The following is a 22,187-nucleotide window of genomic DNA, read 5'->3' as shown; positions in this document are numbered from 1 at the left end:
ATTGGGAAAACTTATCATTTCTATGGATTTTGTTGAAAACAACATATGTATTTAAATGATATGAAAATGCATATTTAAAATTGCTTAATTTAAATGGAAAACTATTTTACTTCTGCTTTATTCACTCGAATTTTTTTTTTGTAACAATTTTTTTTTATGTGCCCATATTTCTTAATATTTTTATTTATTTTCTTATTTGTATTTAGTTTCTTACCTTTATTTATTTTTTTTATTTTATTTTTAATTTTTTATATTTTTTTGTTTATTTTATGTTTTTGTTTATTGTTGTTATTAATTTGTCTAATATATTCTTTTTCGTAAATTTTTTTTTTTAATTTTTTTTTATTTTATTATTTTATTTTTTTAAATATTTTATTTTATTTTATTTTTTTAAATATTTTTTTTTTATTTTATTGTTTTAAATATTTGTTTTTTATATGCCTATATGTTTTATATATATTTTTTTATATAGTACATATATATTTTTTTTATTGCTTACCATACATATATATTTTTTTATTTTTATGTTTTTTTTAATGGTTTTTTTAATTTTGTATTTGTCTTTTATAAAGCTTACATAATATCAAGTTATTAAATAAACTAAAGCAAACGCAGCGCCAGCAGCAGAGGCTTTCGGCTGGCAACCATATTTAATTATTACCTGTTAACCACAAATTGTCTAAATCCACTCACAGTCTTATTAATCCCTTAACGAAAATAATTGACAATCTAAGCACAAGCCGCAGCTAATAACCCACCCTGCCCACAAAATGTGAACTTGTCTAAAATTCAATTTCAAATTACTTACTCCCAACATGTAAGCAGGTACCTTTACATGTGTTGAACTATGTTGAAGTTCGCTCTGTTGAAGCCCCCTCCCTGTTGCCTTGAACGAATAAGCGAAGTAACCATAAAACTTTCCAGTGGCTGCTGAATTACTCGCAAATTTGTAACTGGCAGCAACAAACCTGTGTGTTAATGGGTGGGAATTTTTTCGATTGCAACCTTGTAGGCAATGTAAACGAATGTCAGGTACAATGCATCCATTTTGTAAAAATGTTCAATTTAGGTAGGTAATGTACATACATTATTACATACATACATAGCCGTGTGTCATGTCATGTTTCTTATAAAGGGTTTTTCAATAAGGGCGGGTAGATGTTGAAATGGAATAAAATGGCGTTTGCTGTGTGGCACGTAGCGCCGTCCTGCTGGAACCACATGTCTAGGTCCATATGGTTCAATATGGGCCATAAGAAATTGGAAGGGCCACCACGTCTACCGGAAAATGGGCGCAATGCGCGCAACGTTTGCGTTAATGAACACTCATTTTGATAATAAAGTTTTATCATTTGAACGTGCTGTTCAATCGTGTAACTTGCCATGATGATTTGGCATAAACAACTGAATAATAAACAAAAGATTTGACAGATGTCACCAAAACAAAATGGCTGCCACAGGGCGCCAAAATCGACCCGCGCCAATTGAAAAACCCTTTAGTATTTGCGCATGTGCAGCTTTGAACTTGTAGCTGAATTTAATTTTATTTTGTAATAAAAAAAATATTTCTTAGAACTTGCGCGTTACTTCCCACAATTAATTCTTCTAATGTGCAAGAAAAAATACCACTGTCTGGGAATTTATTATTAGAAATATTCACGTACATAAATAAATACAGACAACCATCCATTTACATATGCAGCAAATATTTTTGCGATATTTATGTTTTTCCTCAATGTTGTTTTTTTGTTTTTTTCAAAGTTGCATGACTTTGTCACATCACATTTGTGGCCCCTGGTCATCGTATTTAAATATATGTATGTAGATATGTACTTACATGCTTACATATGCTTATGCTGAGTTACACATATATGCATAATATATACATATACACATAGTATATATTACTTATATTGTTGGCGACTCTTTTTGTAATTTATGATGCATTGTTTACTTTTATTTATGTTTCTCTGATATTTGTGCTGTCATTAATGACGTCAAATTGGCTTCCGCCAATCATTTAATAACTTAACTCGATACTCGTTAGGAATGCGATCGAAATGATATTCATTGATTTCTTACAAGTATTAAAGCGACCGCCATAGCATGACTACCATTTGGAAGTTCACAGGTTTGAAACTCCGGGCATGAAACACCAATTGGATAGATCAATCTTCTGACCTGAAGAAGCACCTCATAAAAAACCATCTGCCGTTCGAAGATTGCGGCGTAAATTTATAAAAATTTAGGTCACTCCATTTGTGGAAAACAACAAGACGCACATCACAAATACGCCATATATATATATATATATATATGATCACTGTAACTTATATACATTATATATATTACACATATACATATTAAAGAAGAGAGAGAGAGCCTCGAAAAAGGAGTGGACACTGACGCAATCATTAAGGCAGTGCGGAGCTCTTGCAGATGGTGGCCCCTGGATAATGTAACGGCTCTGAGTAGATCTGAATAAAACTGTCTCTTTTGTGACCCCATATCTCGTGGCGTCGCTTCAAAACTGCACAGATATGTATCGCCGCAGACCTGTTACCATCCATAAACATTAATTCATCCCAACCTAACATTAAAGTCATTTAATTGAACAAGCACTACCATAGTCGAAATGATTTATGCGTGACTACTATTGGTTAGTTGTGGGTGCGGGTAGAAAAAAGTTTTTTCAGAACACATCTCTGTCAGGAAACCGCTTCTCAGAAAAACTATCTGTGAGTTGGAGACGCCATAAATTGTAAGGCGCATCATTTGTGTGACAAAATAGAGACCCACAGCACAAGTTGGGGAAAAGAGTCCACTCAACGAATGCTAGCGTTTTTTATATGAAGAATTTTCAAAAATTTTCAGTTAACAAAGGGCGTTCGGGTGCTCCGGAGCAGATAGCAAACTTAAATGCGTTTTTCTCAAAACTATGTGTTTTGAATTGGTGATCACTGTAACTTAAAACCGCTTGGTAGATTTCAATAAAACTTATACTGCTTTTGAAAAACATAAAAAACTCGTGCCTGATCGAAGGATTTTTTTTTCAAAAATTTCGATTTTTTTTAAACAATTAATTGTCGGTTTTTTCTCGAAAATCTGAAAAATATTTTCTGAGGCGGCCATATTGTTAATTTTGAAAAAAGCTTCGAGCAGGCAGAAGATTATCTATTAACAAAACTAATTTCTCTTGTCCAATTGATTTTAAATGAATCTCCAAGGACTTGTGATGATCACCGCAAGGGACTTCTGGAGAAACGCTCTCCTCACAAACAGCGATTACTTTTACAATTATAATTTTTTTTTTTAAATTTTGCTAAAATAAAGTCGAAACATGGTGCATTAATGTTATGTTTTTATTTTTGTAAAATAAACCAATTGACTAGGCCTCTAACTACCCCTAAGCCCTTAAGTTATGTAGTCTTACCATTAGCTTACGCATTATAGCATACTTCTGCGCGTTTTGTTGGTTTCGCCAAAATGGCAGTTGAACTTCTTGTAAATCTAAAGACTCTAGGTGCGAACCTGCCGCCAAAATAGAGGAGAGTATTAAATACAATACCTCAGAATCAATTACCAAAAATTCTTCAAGTTCGTACTTTCTTTTGTAGTATTTGAGGTTTTTGAAGTATTCTATTGCCAGGACAGTAGCATGCAGCCACTGTTGCCTTTGCAACAGTTTGCTTACACATTTTAAAATATTCTTTGTTTCTTATTATACGTTCTTTTATTCTTTTAAAACGCATACTATATACACATGTATCTGTGGCTTTTATACTAGTCAGAGCCTTATAATTGCTGAAAATGTGCGATTTAAAAAATTGCGGTTCGCACTCGTTTATTTGAATGAGTAAAACAAACAAATACTCGTGGGGTCAGGTGCTATTAAAGCACCGTATACACGTAATATTTTTTGTGAATGCATGTAAATTCGTTAAAAATTATATAATAAAATGACTAATATTTTTTACTTATTATGGCAGCCTTGAAATTCAGCAGAGAAGTAGGCAATTGAGTAGTCAAGTCCTCTCTCGATGAGCAAAAGTAACACTCCACAAGGCTCTCAACATGCCCGTCCTATCCTATGGCGCAGAAGCGCTATGGAGAAGGACTTGTCTTCAGTTGGTGTGTCCAGCTGACGCCAATGATTAGCACGAGAAAGATGCGACTGGCGAACTTTGTTAAACTTGATCAAAATCGCGTAAGTTGAATCGCGCCAATCAAGCAGAGAAGAACAATATTTATTATACTTGAAGAAGTAAAAAAATGCCTATGGCACATACAAATGCATATTAAAATGTTCTTAAAGCAAGCTTATTTTTTCACTGCCCTAAATAATTTCATTTTTATATTTTCCAATTTTAAATTCGTCTGCCTTTTTCTAATTGTTTTTTGTTTTTGTGATTTTAATGTGACACCTGACTGCTTAGAAACATTTGTGTTTAAAAATTACGTGATTAATTATACTATAAATCGATTTAATCAGTTAGTCAGCTTTGCTGGTGTAATATAAATGTATGTGAGTATGTCTTTACTTGTGTATGTATGTTCATGTATGCACAGTATGTTAAAGCTATAGTCAAATTACAGTCTCTACGTTTTATTCACACACCATTAGAAAACATTTTATCCGTTTAATTAAAGGCGTACAAATGTAAAGGCTATACTTAAATTTGCCGCAGACTACTAAAAACTAAATTGAAATACTTAAGTGTTGAAAAAAAAAAAAAAAATTAAAATAAAAATAAAGAATTAACTAACTTATTCGACACTTGTCTTAGCGCTTAGGGAAAAGTTAACATAACCTTGAAATACAATTTTGCAGGACATTTATGATAAGATTGGACGACGAAATCAAACTTTTTGGAAAATTTTTTTTCAAGTTTACGTCTGAATTTTTGTTTTTGTCAAGTTGTTATCTTTTGTACTTTTTTATGGTAAATCGGCATATGAAAGTAAATGATCCCTACATTTTAGATATATGATGTGCTCGACATTTTTATGTAAAAAAACATCGGGCAATATTTTTTAGCTCTCTGATGCCTCAATAAATGGACATTTTTGTAACTTTTGAGGCAAAGAGCAAAAAGTACTCATAACAGAGGCATGTAACGGTTAAAATGTACGACATTTGCAATAAAATTCGATTTAAGTATCTTAAAAAATAATTTATGTTAACACACAACTATCGATTGCTCAGTGCAACGACTACAGGCATAATGGCAACAAAAAAATATTTTTCAGCACTTCTACTACCTAGAAATTGTAAATATATATAGTAGGGTATATATAGGGAACATATATATTTAGGTATACTTATACATATATATGTACATCAAAATGGATATTCATAACAATAATACCCGAGGAGTCGGTTTCTTGCAGCTGCTTGATCTCGAACACTTCGGAGCGCCCGAGCGCCCTTTGGTAATTGTTGAATAACTCGAAATGCAAAAAAAAGAATCCAATTTTTTTAAAATTCTGACTACTCCTAACCCCTTAATACACGAAAGCTCAAAATTCAACTTTGAATGCTAGAATTAAGTCAAAACGGAAGATGTATACCATAACTTACATTTGTATGTATGCGAAAAATGAATCATTCTTCTTGGTTTTTCAATAATGTTTTTACTAAATAAAAAAAAAAACGATTTTGAGTGATGGAAATCTTTATTTTGACCTTTACGCGCTCCATTGCTTGTCCGTTTGTGCACTGCAGCTGTCTAGTTTACAAGTGTCAAATATGATTTACGTACGACGTCATTTGCAAAAGATATACATTTTTCGGTAGGATGATTAATTTTTAGCGGTAATGAGCTATATGAGCTTTACGACGACATAGACATAGGCAGCGAATAAAGATCCAGCGGCTACACTGACTGGGTCATGTCGTCCGAATGGATACAAACGCTTCGGCTCCATGCGGTACCGGCTGGTGGTAGCAGAGGAAGAGGAAGGCCTCTTCTGCGTTGGAAAGATCAGATGGAGAAGGTCTTGGCTTCACTTGGTGTGTCCAACTGGCGCCGGTCAGCACGGTTAAACTCGGCCAAAACCGCGTAAGCGGTTATCGCGCCAATTAAGAAGAAGAAGAATATTAATTTTTATATGTACCAAATTTATTTTCAAAAAAACAATATTTTATGCACTATCAGAATCTGGTTTTTTTTATTTTTTCCATTATCGGAATTTTTATTTTTATTTTATGTTGTACAGTATTATTTCAATTTAATTTTTTTAATTTTAATTTTTTAAATCTAAATATAATTTTTTAATATTTTTTTATTTTAATTTTTAATTTTAAAATTTTTTTTATTTAAATGGAAGGGTTATAGAAAAAGTTGATGAATTAGGTTACATTAGACTGAGTTGGCTGTGGGCATTCCTGTTAGCACCTATCGGCCCCAAAATGTGAAGTAACACTGCTTCAGTCCACTTCTCCACTTTATGTAAATTAGACTGTGAAATCGACCAGTCTGAGTAGTGGCGGCGTTTCAGATAATATTCACCAGATTCGCTTAACTTGATTTTTTAGTATAAAATTGCCCACCCGTTTTTGATCCGTTCCACGATAACTTAAGCGAAAGCAATGAATGTTCTTACATACATATGTATGTGTGCAGATACAGAGTTAGCAAAGAATCAAAGGGTCAAGTATCAGAGGCATAACAACAGTAATTTGGTTAGAATCGAATGTTATGAAATTTCAACATATGACGCGAACATAAATCAATTTGACCTGCTATAATTTTGAAACATTTTCAATAAAACGGATATTTTACGAGATAAGCACGCACTGATTCACAAATTTATGCCTATCTATGTACTTTTTGTGTAATCAAGTGAGCTTTTTTCTTCAAAGACATGTATGTATGTGTGTATGTACAAATGTACTTTGTGTACTTTCCACTGGCGCACACAATTGCTGTTTATTTATACTTTTAACATATTTGTGGCTTCAGTTGATAAACAATAGAATTTATTGTAGGCACAAAAAAATTTGCCATTACTAAGCAAATACACACATACGTATGTGTGTATATATTTGGGTTTGAATATACAGATTTGTTAGTTAAATTACACGGCCATGCATGCTCTTCTGCAGAGCAGTAACTGTAAACAGCAAAATATGGTATTATCCAAAAAATTATGTGTCAGCCTTTGAGCAATCAAAATGTCCGGATACTTACGAAAATCCAATTTTGCAAATTTTTTCATTTGTATGCAAAGAACGGACTTAATTGTGTCGACAATAGTTGAGTTCAATACAAAGGATTTCTTAAAAAAGCCAATAAAGTAGGCTACCTAATGTAAATAAATGACCCCTGGTGATGCTTCATATAGGCATATATACAAATGTATTTACACATACATATACAAACATGTATGTATATACATATATGTGTATGTATGTATGCATGTATGCATTTATTCGAGGTGTAATAAAAATGTGTGCGTGTTATGCCAGCCAGAGGTCGCAAATTCGTTGGCGGTCAACAGAAACTACTTTACTCATTCAAATTTACAACTTTTAGGTACATAAAAGCAAATAATAAACTCCCAAAGTATTTATTTACATGCTTTTGCTTGTTCACATTTGAAAATCATCCGCAAAGTGACACCTTTTTTGATACAAAAACGCCATGCAGGCATATACATATGTATATATATATATATGTACATACAAGGTGGTACAAAATGAATCACCCTATGGGAAGATTTATTATTTGTGCGAATAGCGTCGTACGTCAATCATATTTGACATTTATGAACTAAACACCCTAAGGCACCCTACCCAGTAGAATGGGTGCACCTCACAATGACTTCTGCAGGAGTGTGGAGGTGAAGAAGAAATTGATTGGATTCAATACATCACCTGTGAATGCCCTGTACTTCAAAGAAGCCATGCGAAAATCTTGGCGATTATTTGTTGGAAGACCTGGGAAATTTGCAAAATGAAGGGACTAGAGGCACTTTCTTAAAACGATCTAAGTGGTTTAAGCAACTTAGTTAGGGGGTAGCCTTAGGGCCACCGAGTGTTTTGTCTTAGACAAGCCACCTGCCTAACCTAACCCAACCTTATCTGGATGCTGAATTGGCATGAAAAATTTCAGTTTTATTTAGTGATGGATGATTAATTTTGTGCCACCTTGTACTCCTTCATGGTACGTACATACATATGTAAGTATCTTCTGAGTGGGACGTCAGCAACAATTGGGGTTGGCTACCGCAATGCGATGCGGCATAGGATAAAGAGACGCATTGTTGTTTTTTGTTTTGTAGGTGGCATGCGACCAGCCCACAGGGAATGCGGGTGTATGCTAGCTTACCTGTGCATTTACATTTGTATGTACATATATTTTTTTAAGCATAAATGTTTAAAGTTACGAAAATTCAGCAAAGTGTAAAGATAAATAAGAAACATGTAGCTCTTTTAGCTACGAAGAAGCGTTCGAATTGTTATGCTAGCAAAAATTAGGCACAACATAGTACACGCAGCTATGTAGATATGTATGCATGTACCATTCATTGGTTCTTTGTACAAGCACAGTATAAGTACATGTACTATAAGTCTACATACATATGTACATATTTACGTAAACTAATTCATGCTCATCGAAACCGCTGAATTTGTAGAAATTTCTCACGCAAACTCAATCAAATAAACCGCTAAAACGAAAAGACAACAATAACACATACAAATGCTCTGCACGCATGCGGCTTTTTGGTTGAGAATTTCAAATTTACAAGTTCCAAGCGTCAACGGTTACCGCCAAACGCACAGAATACGCACGTACAGTCGCTGGCTATAAAATTAAGGCCGAGGTCAATAGATTATTTTAATACTGAAAAACGGATATCGATTTGTTTTTAAAAGTCTCTAGAGAGTAGAAGGTCTATAATTCCCACTTAGTTTTGTTTTTAGTGTAATTAAGGAGAATTGATTGTTTATCCCTTTTTGCGGGGCATTCACTTGCATTCCCCTAATAGATCTCTTCGAAGCGCTGGTGGTTGTAACAGCATAAATATTCCCCATAAATGTTTGGGAAATACTGCTGGATTGACAGTGGCATATACTCTGTGAACAAAAATACCGGGCTGACTGGGAAGACTGTCTTCTTCGATTGCCAAGGCGTAGTGCACCATGAGTACCTTTCATCGAGCCAGACAGTCAATAAAGAATATTATTTATCCGTTTTGAAGCACTTGAGAGATGCTGTACGTCGCAAACGGCCGGAAATATGGCCAAACAATTCTTGGATTTTGCATGATGATAACGCGCCATCGCACCGAGCCCAAATTGTTGATTATTTGACCAAACACCAAGTAAATACCATCGTACAAGCTCCGTATTCACCTGATATGGCCCTGTGCGACTTCTTTTTGTTTCCCAAGCTGAAGTTACCACTTCGTGGAAGAAGGTTTCAGTCGATAGAGCAGAGAACGCGACGAAGGAGCTGAAGGCCATCCCTTCGTCGGCCTACCAGGGGTGCATGGAGGACTGGAGAACGTTTAAAGTTGGGCTTCACTCATGGCTTCAGACGGGTCATATTTTGAAGGAGATAAAATAAATTAGCCTGAAATTTAACTCTGTTTTGTTTTATTTAAACATTCCCGGCACTTTCTTATCATAAGGTATCATAACTCTGGTCGCTCCGGTGAAGTACTTACAGAATCGACGGACGTGGGAACGTGCACACAAATTGCAATTCTGAGTTTTCTGTATTTCGATGAGTTTTGTGTTTCAATGTGTGCCACAGAAGGCTTTGAAAACCCCATAATTTCTAATATTTGTGTATAACTGGAGTTCTGTTACAGAAACTCATTAAAAACAAAACACATTAAAAAATGTATTTTTTTTATTTTTACAATATAATCCAAATCCATTTTTGACAAATAGCTTTTGCGGAGTTACTTCAACATACACCCATCGGTCATAATTCAGTGGCCAGACACTGTGTGTGTGAGTATGTGCGCTGTACTCGTATAGCAATTGAATTTTAATAAGCTAATATATATTCCTTTTAGGTTCCTATTATTTATTCAAATTTATTTTTAAGATTTAATCTAGATTTACGCACCAGATCTACTGTTGCTAAATGGAGTATTCACACCTCCGGTATATCAATCAGTATTGTAATTTCAATGTTCAGTGGCCTTCCTTTATTGGTTCACATCTTGTTCGGCTTTCTTGTCTTCGCAACTTGTTTGCTTTTCAGTTCTAATGCCTCTCTGCCATTTCAATACTCGAGCCAACGCGATTGGAACGTCTAAAATATATTATATATCTGAGCAAGGACTCTTACTCCACTAGGATTTTTCAAACAACGTTTACTGTCGTAGCAAGAAGAACGATCTGAAGAAGCGTAAATTGTAAAAAAAGGATTGAAGTGAGATGGAAGTTTTAACCTCATCCGAATAGAACGAAACTGTGAATTAGAATAATGCCCTGTAATGTCTAAGAATCGGCTTCAGAAATTCAGCGGTTGAAGCTGTTGGAATTGGATATTAAAATTCCGCTGAAACATCGACGGTCATGATTTTAGTAAAACTGTTAGGAACTTGGCGTTTTATCACTCATGCATATCCTTAAACTGCGCATACGTGGCTATGTACTGTAATATAAACAAATACTACATCCGCTACTTAATCAGCATCGCTAGTAGTGGCAGCAGACGTTTTGAAATGTATTAGATACTAATAGACCTCACTAATATTTCCAAAAAAATGTAAAAACAAACTTTTCTCTTCACAATTCGCGCCTCGGCATATCATATTATATAAACAACAAATGCGAAAAAATATTACAAATTTGTAAAACAACAACTAAAAGCACTAACATGCACAGCGGCAAGCTTGAAAGTCTGAGAAGCGCCGCCACTGCGGACAAGCAAACAAACAACAACAATAGTGGAATTTTCTCAGATATAAAAGCCGTTAAGCATCTGGCAAACGACATTCAGTCAATCGAATTCGAAGTCAAAGGTGGATAGTAGCGTGTGTGAAAAAAAACCGTACAAATAAATAGCAGCAACATGAAGTGTGCTGTAAGTGTGAGAAAAGGATCCAATTGTGAATTCTAGAGAAAAGGACTAAATTTGTAAAACTGTTTAGAATTACAACAACTCATGTGGATTACTCACAATACTAAATATCCGTATTTTTTACTTTTTTTCTTTATGTGAAATTCCTTGTTTGTGCTCTCAACTTAGCCAATAATTGTCGCAGCCGTGCTCACTCTTTGCTTCACAACAACAACAACTTATGCCGATTCTGTGTTGGATAATGCGGCGGCAGAGTCCACGAATGATGAGCAGCTCGAGACGGCAGCCAGCAGTTTGAATCCACTGGACGAGACACATAAGCAAGAAAAGCGTTATATTGGCGGCGCATGGGATCCATACTCAACGCGTGTCGGCTTGGGTAGGCTTCTGCGGCATCATAATTCATCAAAAGAATAGGTGGATAAAATAATTACTTACAAATAATTTTTATTTTTGTGCATTTCAAAGATGGCGGTTCGTTGTATAATTCCGGTTATGGTGGTTATGGCAATTACGCTGGTTACAGTGGTATTGGTGGGCTCGGCGGCTATGGTGGTTACGGCTCACCCGGCTATGGCAACTATGCTGGCTACGGCACTACTGGCTACGGTCCCTATGGCGGTTATGGCAGCCCTTACTCCTACTACAATGCGCGCTTCGGTAGTGGTTATCCCTACTCGCGTTTGGGCTACAATTACCCCTCCAACTATTACAGTGGTTACTCGAACAGCGTGGTAGGCGGTGGCCTGGGCGCTCTTGGAGGTGGTGTAGTGCCACCTGTAGGTGGCGTTGGCATCAGCACTGGCTATCAGTATGGGCCGGGCGTCTCGGGTACCGTCTACTAAAAGCCAATAGGGGAACTCGACCTATGAGCGAAAGCGGTAGTTGTACGAAAACTCAGACAAGGCTGAGTTTGTTATGGAAGGCTGCCAAATAAATTTCGATTTTGTAATGCATACTGATTAATAGAATAAATTAAAGGAATAAATATCATATAAAAAAAACTGAATGGATTTTTGTCCATTTGGGTGACTCGGCGTACTACGTTAGATGTTTATGTAATAGCAAAAGAGATTGCAAATAAAGTTCGGTGAATTGGTCTAAATTCGAAGTCCGTAACCGAATATAAATCCAAGCTGTGCCCGATTTTCGTGGGAACTGATTTTCGAGACTGCAGAACGTTAATACGCCTTGGTAACATGTTTATGTTTATTAACTACCCTCACTCTCGTTAAAATTTAATTTTTAATTTTTGCCACTGATTCATAATACTACAGCGCACGCTCGATAACGTCAACGCTCTAAAGCGTGAACACCCCAAAACGTGAACAGACATTTTTGTGCATTGACTACTCTAAAACGTGAACAAACCCAAAAAGCTCTATAACATGGACAACAAACGTTACAATTATTTGAATGTAGTTTACATTTATCTCAAGTAATTCTGAAATTGGAGGATCCCCTAATTATAAAATAGGCATTTTATTCGTAATTGTATGTAAGGAGTAAAATATTTCAGCCGCGGTTTTGTTTTTGCAAAGTGTGTTTCGTCATATGTTTTCTGGTGAAAATAAGTTCTAAAAAACCCGTGTGCTTGACATTAAAACAAAAGGCTAAAATTCTCGGCTTTTTAAAAAAAGACTCATCTGTGACGATTTGAGAGCAAAGAAATATATATATATCTTATATATTTTTATTTTATTTATTTATTGAAAAGAGTAATAATTATAAATAATTATTCCACTTAAAGGTAAGAAAAAAAAGGAACAAGCACTGGCTGCTAAGGGCTTCGGCTATTGTTTTAAATGGTTAATACTATATATCAAGACGAGAAAAGGAAATAATTACAGTGCACTCGCGATAACTCGAACTAATTAAAACAGGCGCTGTTCGATTTATCGAATTTGTTCGACTTATCAATTGAGTGTGCTATGTTAAAAAAACAGTCATCGATATCGATTTTTTTCAATTAAATTTATTTATTTATTTACATATGGATATGAACATGAATATGTTTAAAATAATTAATTCGTTTCAATATTTTTCATCAAATATTTGGCAGTCTTTGTGTCAGTTACACAAAAAAAGTAGCTTTAACAGAAAAGTTAGGCCGAAAAGAAAGTTGTAATGTGTGTTTGTCTTTTCTTGCCTGCAGCAATGTTGAATATGGCTTTTTCACGCAGCAATTGAAGAGTGTTAACCTTTGCGGGGCTTACTTGTTCAGTTGTGGCCCACTGAATTACCTTATTGATAGAGCTAACTGCCTCCTCAGATGATATCCGCTCACATGTCTCAGTTGTGTTGTTAAACTCAGACTCAGAATCACTAGTTTCAATTATTACTTCTGTGTCGGTAAATTCGGCACCATCATTCCATTTGTTAACATCATAAAGCGTAAATTCGACCTGTAAATTATGTGTTTCATGTTATGTTCTTTCAAGATGAGTCCACTTATTGGGTAATTCTTTTTTCTTTGGGACAGAAACCATTTGTATAAAGCGGCTTTCATTTTAGGAAACTCAGAAGCTTTTAAAGTTCTCCTCTTCCCAGGACCCAAAAACGTGTTGTTTACTGCTTTTAAAATTGCCTTGTCTTTCTTTTTTATAAGACTTATGGTGGACTTGGCTACCCCATATTCCTTCGCTAGAGAAGTAACACTACATCCACGTTTAATTTTGTTAAGGAATTCAGCCCTCTCTTTTAATGTTAAACATTTCAACCTTTTACGATCCATTACTCACATGCACTGATACACTACAAATGACAAATTTAAAGCAATTTGGTCAATGCAAGATGTTGTTCCCAGAAAACTAACGGGATATTAACGCCGAAATATTCATATGGACAATACACTAGTATACATATAATTTATATACATATACTAATATATTACATATGTATCTATGTACAAAATGTACATGTTTGAAAAGAATGTGTGTACAAATAAATTTGTTTTTTTGTTCGAGTTATAGCGCTTTTTTATTGTTCGAGTTACAAAGAAGTCAATAGGGGGAAAAATGTGTTCGAGTTAGCACGTCGTTCGACTTAGCGGCTATTCGAGTTACCGCGAGTGCACTGTATATTATATTAGATTTATTATACGCTAGATTCGAGATATTATATATTATTTCTGCTTTTTCATGGCAGAAATATATTCGGAGGTTTGCCATTGCCTGCCGAAGGGCGACCGCTATTAGAAAAATGTTTTTCTTAATTTTGGTGTTTTCACCGAGATTCGAACCAACGTTCTCTCTGTGAATTCCGAATGGTAGTCACGCACCAAACCATTCGGCTACGGCGGCCGCCTAGAAATATAATGTTGCTAAATCAACAATTTGTAACATTAAAGCGAAAACGCAAGTGATTTTAAAATGCGTAAACAACACGTATTGTGGACCTGGAAATAGAGAAACACTGTGTTCTTCAGAGTTGCCCAAAATGGAGAGAGAGAGAGTTCTTTATCGTTGGTTTATCCGAATGCGAAATAAAAACTGGCCAGTAACTGTTCTAATGTTGAAAGAAAAGGCAAAAGCACCGTATGCAAAATTTAAAGAAAATGAAGCAAACTTCTTCGCAACTGATGGATGGCTCCAAGGATTCAAGAAGAGGTACGGTATTCATCTTCTTAAAATATCAGGCGAAAAACTGTCTTCGCAACCTAAGCTAGTGGATCCATTTAAAGAAAAACTTAAAGCGAAAATTACCGAATTGGAGTTGTGCAACGATCAGTTATATAATGCTGGAGACTTTTGCCAGAGAAAACGTACGCGTCAAGTTTGGAGAAGAGAGCCCCAGGGGTAAAGTCCGAGAAGCAGCGAATCACGCTTTTATAAAAACTTTCAGTGTCCCACCGACTATAAGAGCTAGAAATCCGCTTGGATGACGTCGGCTATTTTCAAGTAATGATTTCGTGAGTCATTTGTTTCACAGGTGAATATTCCTTTTAAGTTTTGTCCGATTTTTAAGGTTAACTGGTTGTTTTTTAAGGTTACATCGTTTTTAAAGGAGAAAGCCTTACCAATTAAAGCTCTCCTCCTAATCGACAACGCTCCTTCTCACCAAAATGAAGCTGAACTGACAACGGAGAATGGGCAAATTTCGGCAATGTTTATGCCACCAAATGTTACTCCCTTCATTCAACCGATGGATCAGAATGCAATAAAAATCACTAAGTTGCATTACAGAAACAGCCTTGTAGCTTCAATAGCAGCGATAAAGTCTGATTTGCTCGAGTCGTTGAAAAAATTAACTTAAAAATAGCTATAAATCTTTGGGATGCGACTTGGTTTCGTGTTGGTGAAGCAACATTAGCTAAGTGCTGGAACAGTATTTTAAATTTTTGATGATCCCGAATATAATGTTCTGTTGGCGGTTTTAAAAGAAAAATGGGAAGCTGAACTTCGCACCTTGATGAGCAACACCGTCGATATGCTTAGTAGTTTAAATCCTGAGGTTCGTTCGCGTTCGTAGATATGTATGTGGGTTATTGAAAAAACTTTTTTTTTATTAAAAATTTCAGATTGAATTCACGTTACCAGCCATTCATGAATGGAACGAAGATATCGAGGAGGGCAATGCTGATGACGATCATCAACAAGAGGACGAATCCGATAATGGCAGCGTATCAGAGCAACTGGAGAAACTTAAGCCGACTGAAGCAGTTGAAATTTTCAACAAGGCGTTACTATGAGCTGGTCATTAAGACGTCGATCAAAATGATATGAGTGTGCTAAGACGGTTAAGGGAGAAAGCTGTGCTTCAAAATAGAAAAATAGAAGGTACAAAAAAGATGACTGATTTTTTTTAAATAAAACCATCGTATGACTTAATTTTCAATTAATATGTAACGAAAACAAGAATAAAATGTGAATTTAAATGTGACAAAATATATTTACTTAGTTTTTTTGGGCATTCCAAAACGTGAACACTTTCGTTAACGTGAACTGCCTTGGTTTGAATTAGTTTACGTTATCGAGCGTGCGCTGTATAATTGTGATTAACCCCTTGTAAAAATAACAAACGATTTTTTCAGGAAGTTAGTAGTTTGGGAAAGAGTCCCTTATGCGCTGCAGTTAAAAAGTCCAAAAAATTTAATGTTTTCTTATAATCCTGAATATCCACTATATGCATTATCTTATAGAAAAAAAGAGGTTGTCTGTAAAGTCGGTTTACTGACGATAGTTTAACGTGACAACGTCATAAGAAAATATTGATGGAATGGTTGCAATTTTCAAAACAAAATTTTAATTTTATTTGTTTGATAGATATTTTGTATGGATATAGAGGAGGAGGTAAATGGGGGTATATTCAATAACGCATTATAATGCGCAACGTACTTTTGCAGTGTTGGCAATGCGTTCAGAAATGCAAATATGGCAGTACTGCAAATGCATCGCGTTCCAAAACGCCATTTTTGTATCAAACGTCGCGCATTATTTGCAGGAAAAATTTTAATACTGCCAATCTATCAATTGCAATACTTGTCACATTGGCAGTGCTGCCAGCGCTGCAATTACTGCGCATTTATAATGCGTTTCTGAATATACCCTGGAATTGCAATGGAATAGGTCAAGTTACATTTACACAAACGTGAAAAATTACGAAACATTTATCAAATTCATGAAAGATATGTTCAATTTCGATTGTGCATCAGACGTTAATAAGTTAACAACATTAAGAGGCATCATCATCGATTTGCCTTTTTCAAGACACTTTACACTCGAAACACTCCCTTTCATTTCCTACTTTTTCTATCATCGTCCTATTCTCAACAGAGAAATGGTTCATTACCATGCACACAGGAAGAAGGCATATGCAAATACAAGTATGTGAATTTATATACCTACATATGCGCATATACATACATATATATGCTCACTCAAGTAGGAGTGCCTGTGGGGCATTCTCCACCGCAAGAGCGACAAAATTCGTCAAAATTTGCGCCAAAAACAAACTCCAGCGAACCTCGCGATAACGCAGCGAACACATGTGTACATATAAAACAACTTTTAACTCGTACAACAACACCAAATGTACTGTCACCAAGCGAACCAACTTCATGGAGTGAACAAAACAAAACCCCAACGAGCACGACCTACCAAACAAACTACAAAGTCTCAACAACAAATACACCTATAACCACCCTCGCGTCATTCTACTCAGCTACAACAACTACATCAGTGGTATTCACATCAGCGCCGATAATGACAACAAAGAGAAACACCCTGCAAACAGTAAACACAGCTATCCCAGCAATCCAACAACAGCAAACCGAAACAACGAAGGAAATTACACAAGTAAAGCAGTCCAACAAACAAAACAACGAATGTGAAAGCTCCAACAAAAACACGGCAGTCCAAACTACACAAAAACGGTACCGCAACTCCCCAAGTAAGCAAAATGATTATATACATAGCACAAAAAAACATAAAAGCAAAGACTCAACAACAAACCAAAGAAAGCTAACGTCATATTGGCTCAGCCAGCAAACATCGTCAAACATGTTCGAATTGCTTTCAGTCGACGAACCAGACAATGACCCAGCCGATAACAGTGAAACAAAAAGACCAACCGCTACAGAAAACTTAAACCCAATAATTAAAAAACGCAAGCCCCCACCGATTTACATACAAAACGTAGAACGCATTGATAAGTTAATGCAGGCACTGAGTACCATTCCTGATTGCAAATATGAACTTAAGGCTTTGAAAAACAATGAAGTTAAACTACAGCCACTCGAATCACACAACTATACTGCAATCATTAATTTATTAAAGGAGAAGAAAACCCAGTACTATACTTTTAAACTAAAGGAAGAAAGATGATTCAAAGTATTCCTAAAGGGAATGCATTATTCGGCTGATAAAGATGAAATTAAGCAGGAGCTACTAGAATTAGGCCATGAAATAATTAATATTCAAAATATTTTGCAAAAAGGCACAAAGAAACCTCTGCCATTGTTCTCATTGGAGATGAAGCAAGGTGCAAACAATAAAGATATTTATTCAATAAATAATCTATTACACTGCAAAATAAGTTTTGAACCGCCTCATCAAAAGAAAACAATTCCACAATGCACAAATTGTCAAAAATACGGACACACTAAAAACTTTTGCACAAAAACTCTAGTTTGTGTAAAATGCGCGGGTAATCACAAAACTATAGAGTGTGTTGTAGAAAATAGCAGCAACATACAACGCGCCCATTGCGGAGGCAAACACACAGCGAGCTACAGAGGATGCGCGGTGTACAAAGCACTCAAAATAAAACACTACCCAGAGCAACGTAACAAAGAATTGAATACTGATAAACAGCAAAACGCTTTAAATCGGCAAATAGATTCACAATATGTCAAACCGACAATGTCATATGCCCAAGTTATTTCTAACAACCCACAATCGGATGTGACAAGTTCTGAAACAAATTCTGAAGCAACTTCAAATGACGACATCAAAGAGTTAAAAGAAATGATGAAGCAGGTCTTCGCACAAATGTCAAACATAATAAATATTATAACACTGCTCGTGAACAAAATAGATGGGCAGCACAAGTAGACTGAAAATAGTTGCTTGGAATGCAAACGGCTTGGGCCAACACTTGAAAGAACTGATAGTGTTTATAAACCATAATTCAATAGACGTATTACTAATTTCTGAAACACACTTCACTGACAAAAGCTTTGCAAGAATACCTAATTATAAAATATTTGTCACAAACCACCCTGACAACAAAGCCCATGGAGGCACAGCGATAATAATTAGGCAAGACATTTAATGCATCGAATTAGAAAAATACGAAAAAGAAAACATACAAGCGACATCGATCCAAATCGAAGATGAAGGCGGCAAACTAACAATCTCTGCTGTATATTGTCCCCCAAAATACATAAATTCCATATCACAATACTACGACTTTTTAAAAACACTTGGCAAACGACTATAATGCTAAAAATGCAATTTGGGGTTCAAGATTGACGAACTCCAAAGGACGTAATTTACTGGATGCCATGAAAAGGAACAACAGCAAGTTCATAAGTAGTGGCGACCCAACATACTGGCCAACTGATCCAAAAAAAAGTCCAGATCTGATCGACTTTTTTATAACAAAAAACGTTAACCATGAAGATATGTCAATTAAATCGTTAATTGAATTGTCGTCTGACCATTCCCCAATAATAATGATATATTAGAGCTCATATACGAAGGAATCCTCGAATAGAAACATATATAACAAAAAAACCTGCTGGGATACATTTAGAGAAATAGTCATCCGTAATCTTAACAATAAAATAAGCTTAAAGACCTTTGACGAAATCGACAGTGCGATAGCCTATTTTAATCACACAATAATGAACGCCACCATGAAATCAACTCCACAAGAAACTATCTGTTCCTCGAGCTATAATATACCTGCACACACCCAAGAAAAAATCAAAATAAAAAACCGCTTACGTAAACGCTGGCAAATAACAAGGCTGCCACTTGACAAAAGCAAGCTAAACGCTGCTACAAAGGAAATCAAGCAAATGCTATTCGACCATAAAAATTTGAAGCTTAAGAGACGCATCGAAAAACTTGGACCCGGTATAACGACAAACTATTCACTATGGAAAGCTACAAACAAAATCGAAAATAAAATTTTATACAAACCACCTATCAGAAAACTTGATGGCAGCTGGACTAAAACAAATCTTGACAAGGCTGAAGTTCTCGCAAAACACTTCAAAAGTACTTTTACGAGCAATACGCCTAATGTAAATCTTTTCCCGTCCCACGCAAAAAAAGATCCATGCAAACCAAAAAATGTTACATTAGAAGAAATAAAACAACGCATATGTAAGAGAACTGATCCTAAGAAGTCGCCAGGATACGACCTAATAACTGGAAAAATTTTAAGAGAACTCCCAGAGAAGGGGCTTATCTATATAAGGAACTTGTTCAATCAAATCTTGAACTTGAAATATTTCCCAAAAGTATGGAAAATTGCTCAAATTATCGCAATACCAAAACCATGCAAAGATCCTACGCAAGTAACTTCGTACAGACCTATAAGTCTACTACCAGTATTATCAAAATTTTTTGAAAAGTTGCTTTTTGACAGAATCGATCCCATTATACAAAAGGACAAAATAATACCTTGCCACCAATTCGGATTCAGGCAAAAACATTCCACCATCCAACAAGTTCACAGAGTTACAAACAAAATTTTAGAAGACATCGATAAAAAACGAACGTGCGAAGCAGTATATCTCGACGTGGCCAAAGCTTTTGACACAGTATGGCACGCAGGACTTCTACAAAAACTCTTGACTTATTTACCAACAGACTACTACGAACTAATGAAAAGTTATATAACTGGAAGACAATTTTATGTAGAATTCGAAGATAAGTATTCTGATATACTAACAATGGAAGCAGGTGTACCGCAAGGTAGTGTCCTTGGGCCGCTTCTGTACCTTCTTTACACTGCTGATATCCTTACACCGGCAACTAAGAATTCTCTAATAGCAACATTTGCAGACGACACTGTCTTGTTAGCGTCAGACAAAGATCCAAGAACGGCTGCTTATAAATTTCAGGAATTACTTGACAACACCACTCAATGGTTCGAGAAATGGGGAATCAAAATAAACGAAGATAAAACCGCCCACGTCACATACACTAACAAGAGAAAAAAACAATACAATCCAATATTCATAAAGAATAAACAAATCCACCACGACACAAGGGCAAAATACTTGGGTATGATTATAGACAATAAACTTAACTGGAAGTTACACATTGGACAAAAACGACGCGAAATCAAGACTAGGTTTAAACAACTTCATTGGCTTTTGGGAAAGAATTCAACGCTCTCACTAGAAAATAAGATACTAATATACAAAGTAATTATAACACCAATATGGAAATATGGCTCAGAGCTTTGGGGAACTGCGAGCAGAACAAATATAAAAATTATACAACAAACGCAAAATAAGATACTCCGTATAATATCAAAAGCAGAGTGGTATATACTAAATGATAATATCCATCGAGAACTTAAAGTAAAAACAGTCCAGAAGAAATACGCAACAACAGCTTAAGACACACAAACCGACTACTACAACATTCTAACAGGGAAATTCGGCAACTTCCATTAAAAGAGGAAACCGAGACGAGGAGACTTAAGCGCAAACGACCAACTGGCCTGCAGATGTAAATGGTGTCACAATTTTATGAATATATTTATTCATTAAATAATTAAATTAATTAAATAACGAGTTAATTTTTGTTTTTTTCTTAGATAAATGTATATAGTTGTATTGGCTTCTAAATACTGTTGAAACCCAAAAAGAAAGAAAAATTGTAAATATTTTAAGTTGAAATAGAAACAATAATAAAGGGTAAAAAAAAAAAAAAAAAGTAGGACAGAGCCAGATTTCGAACGTTGCCGAACGCGGGGGCCGATTGTGCTCTTTGTCGTTCGTTCCGCGCTCTCGCTTGCAGTTCAAGCACATTAGCTTACATTTGCTTGCGTACGGAATAGATTCGTATATTTGATATGTCCATATGACTTGTATGCATCTTTACATATAGATTTGTTCTTTTTGAAAATTGCGCGAAATTGTATGTGTATATGCATGTTTATATACATATATTAGTATACAACATATCTTATAAGGTATGTGGTAAATATTACCATACATTTTTTCCTTCATATATAATAAAAAAATTAATAATAATAACATTAAAACAACAGCTATTATTAATTTTAAATTCTTCAAGTAAATCAAATTAATAATAATCAGTAAGAAGGCACATGCAAATACAAATACGTGAATTTATATATGTATATATGCGCATATACATACATATATACGCTCACTTAAATAGCAGAGAGCAAGATGTCGAACGTTGCCTTTCGTTTGCTTTGTTTGCTTTGTCGTTCGTTCCGCGCTTTCGCTTGCAGTTTATTCAAGGTAACGGCAATGAGCAAGGTAACGACAAATGAGCAAGGTAACACTAATGAGCAAGGTAACGACACTTTTTTTCGTGCGTGCAGCCGGCTAAATCGAGTTATAAGACGTTATCACGTCAAAAAGTCCAAAAAATGTCATGTTTTCTTATAATCCTGAATTTCCACTATATGCATTACCTTATA

General features: G+C 35.4%; 1 protein-coding gene across 1 annotated transcript; it reads left to right on the top strand.

Moving 5' to 3' along the window:
• The first annotated feature begins 10,943 nt into the window (after positions 1-10,943).
• Positions 10,944-12,139, top strand: LOC128856753 (claw keratin). Its single transcript, XM_054092068.1, has 3 exons — positions 10,944-11,051; positions 11,217-11,427; positions 11,517-12,139. Exons 1-3 carry the CDS (start codon positions 11,040-11,042, stop codon positions 11,891-11,893), a joined length of 600 nt encoding a protein of 199 aa, XP_053948043.1. The 5' UTR covers positions 10,944-11,039; the 3' UTR covers positions 11,894-12,139.
• The last annotated feature ends 10,048 nt before the right edge of the window (positions 12,140-22,187 follow it).

Source organism: Anastrepha ludens, chromosome 3 (genome assembly GCF_028408465.1).
Source record: "Anastrepha ludens isolate Willacy chromosome 3, idAnaLude1.1, whole genome shotgun sequence".
In the NCBI taxonomy this organism is placed as follows: domain Eukaryota; kingdom Metazoa; phylum Arthropoda; class Insecta; order Diptera; family Tephritidae; genus Anastrepha; species Anastrepha ludens.
Note: the sequence above shows the minus strand (reverse complement) of the source record. Positions and strands in the feature narration are given on the sequence as shown.

Bases quoted from the DNA above. Each gene is read 5' to 3' on its own strand.
- LOC128856753 (XM_054092068.1), top strand. The intron at 11,428-11,516 runs GTAGGCTTCTGC...TGCATTTCAAAG, and splicing joins CTCAACGCGTGTCGGCTTGG to ATGGCGGTTCGTTGTATAAT.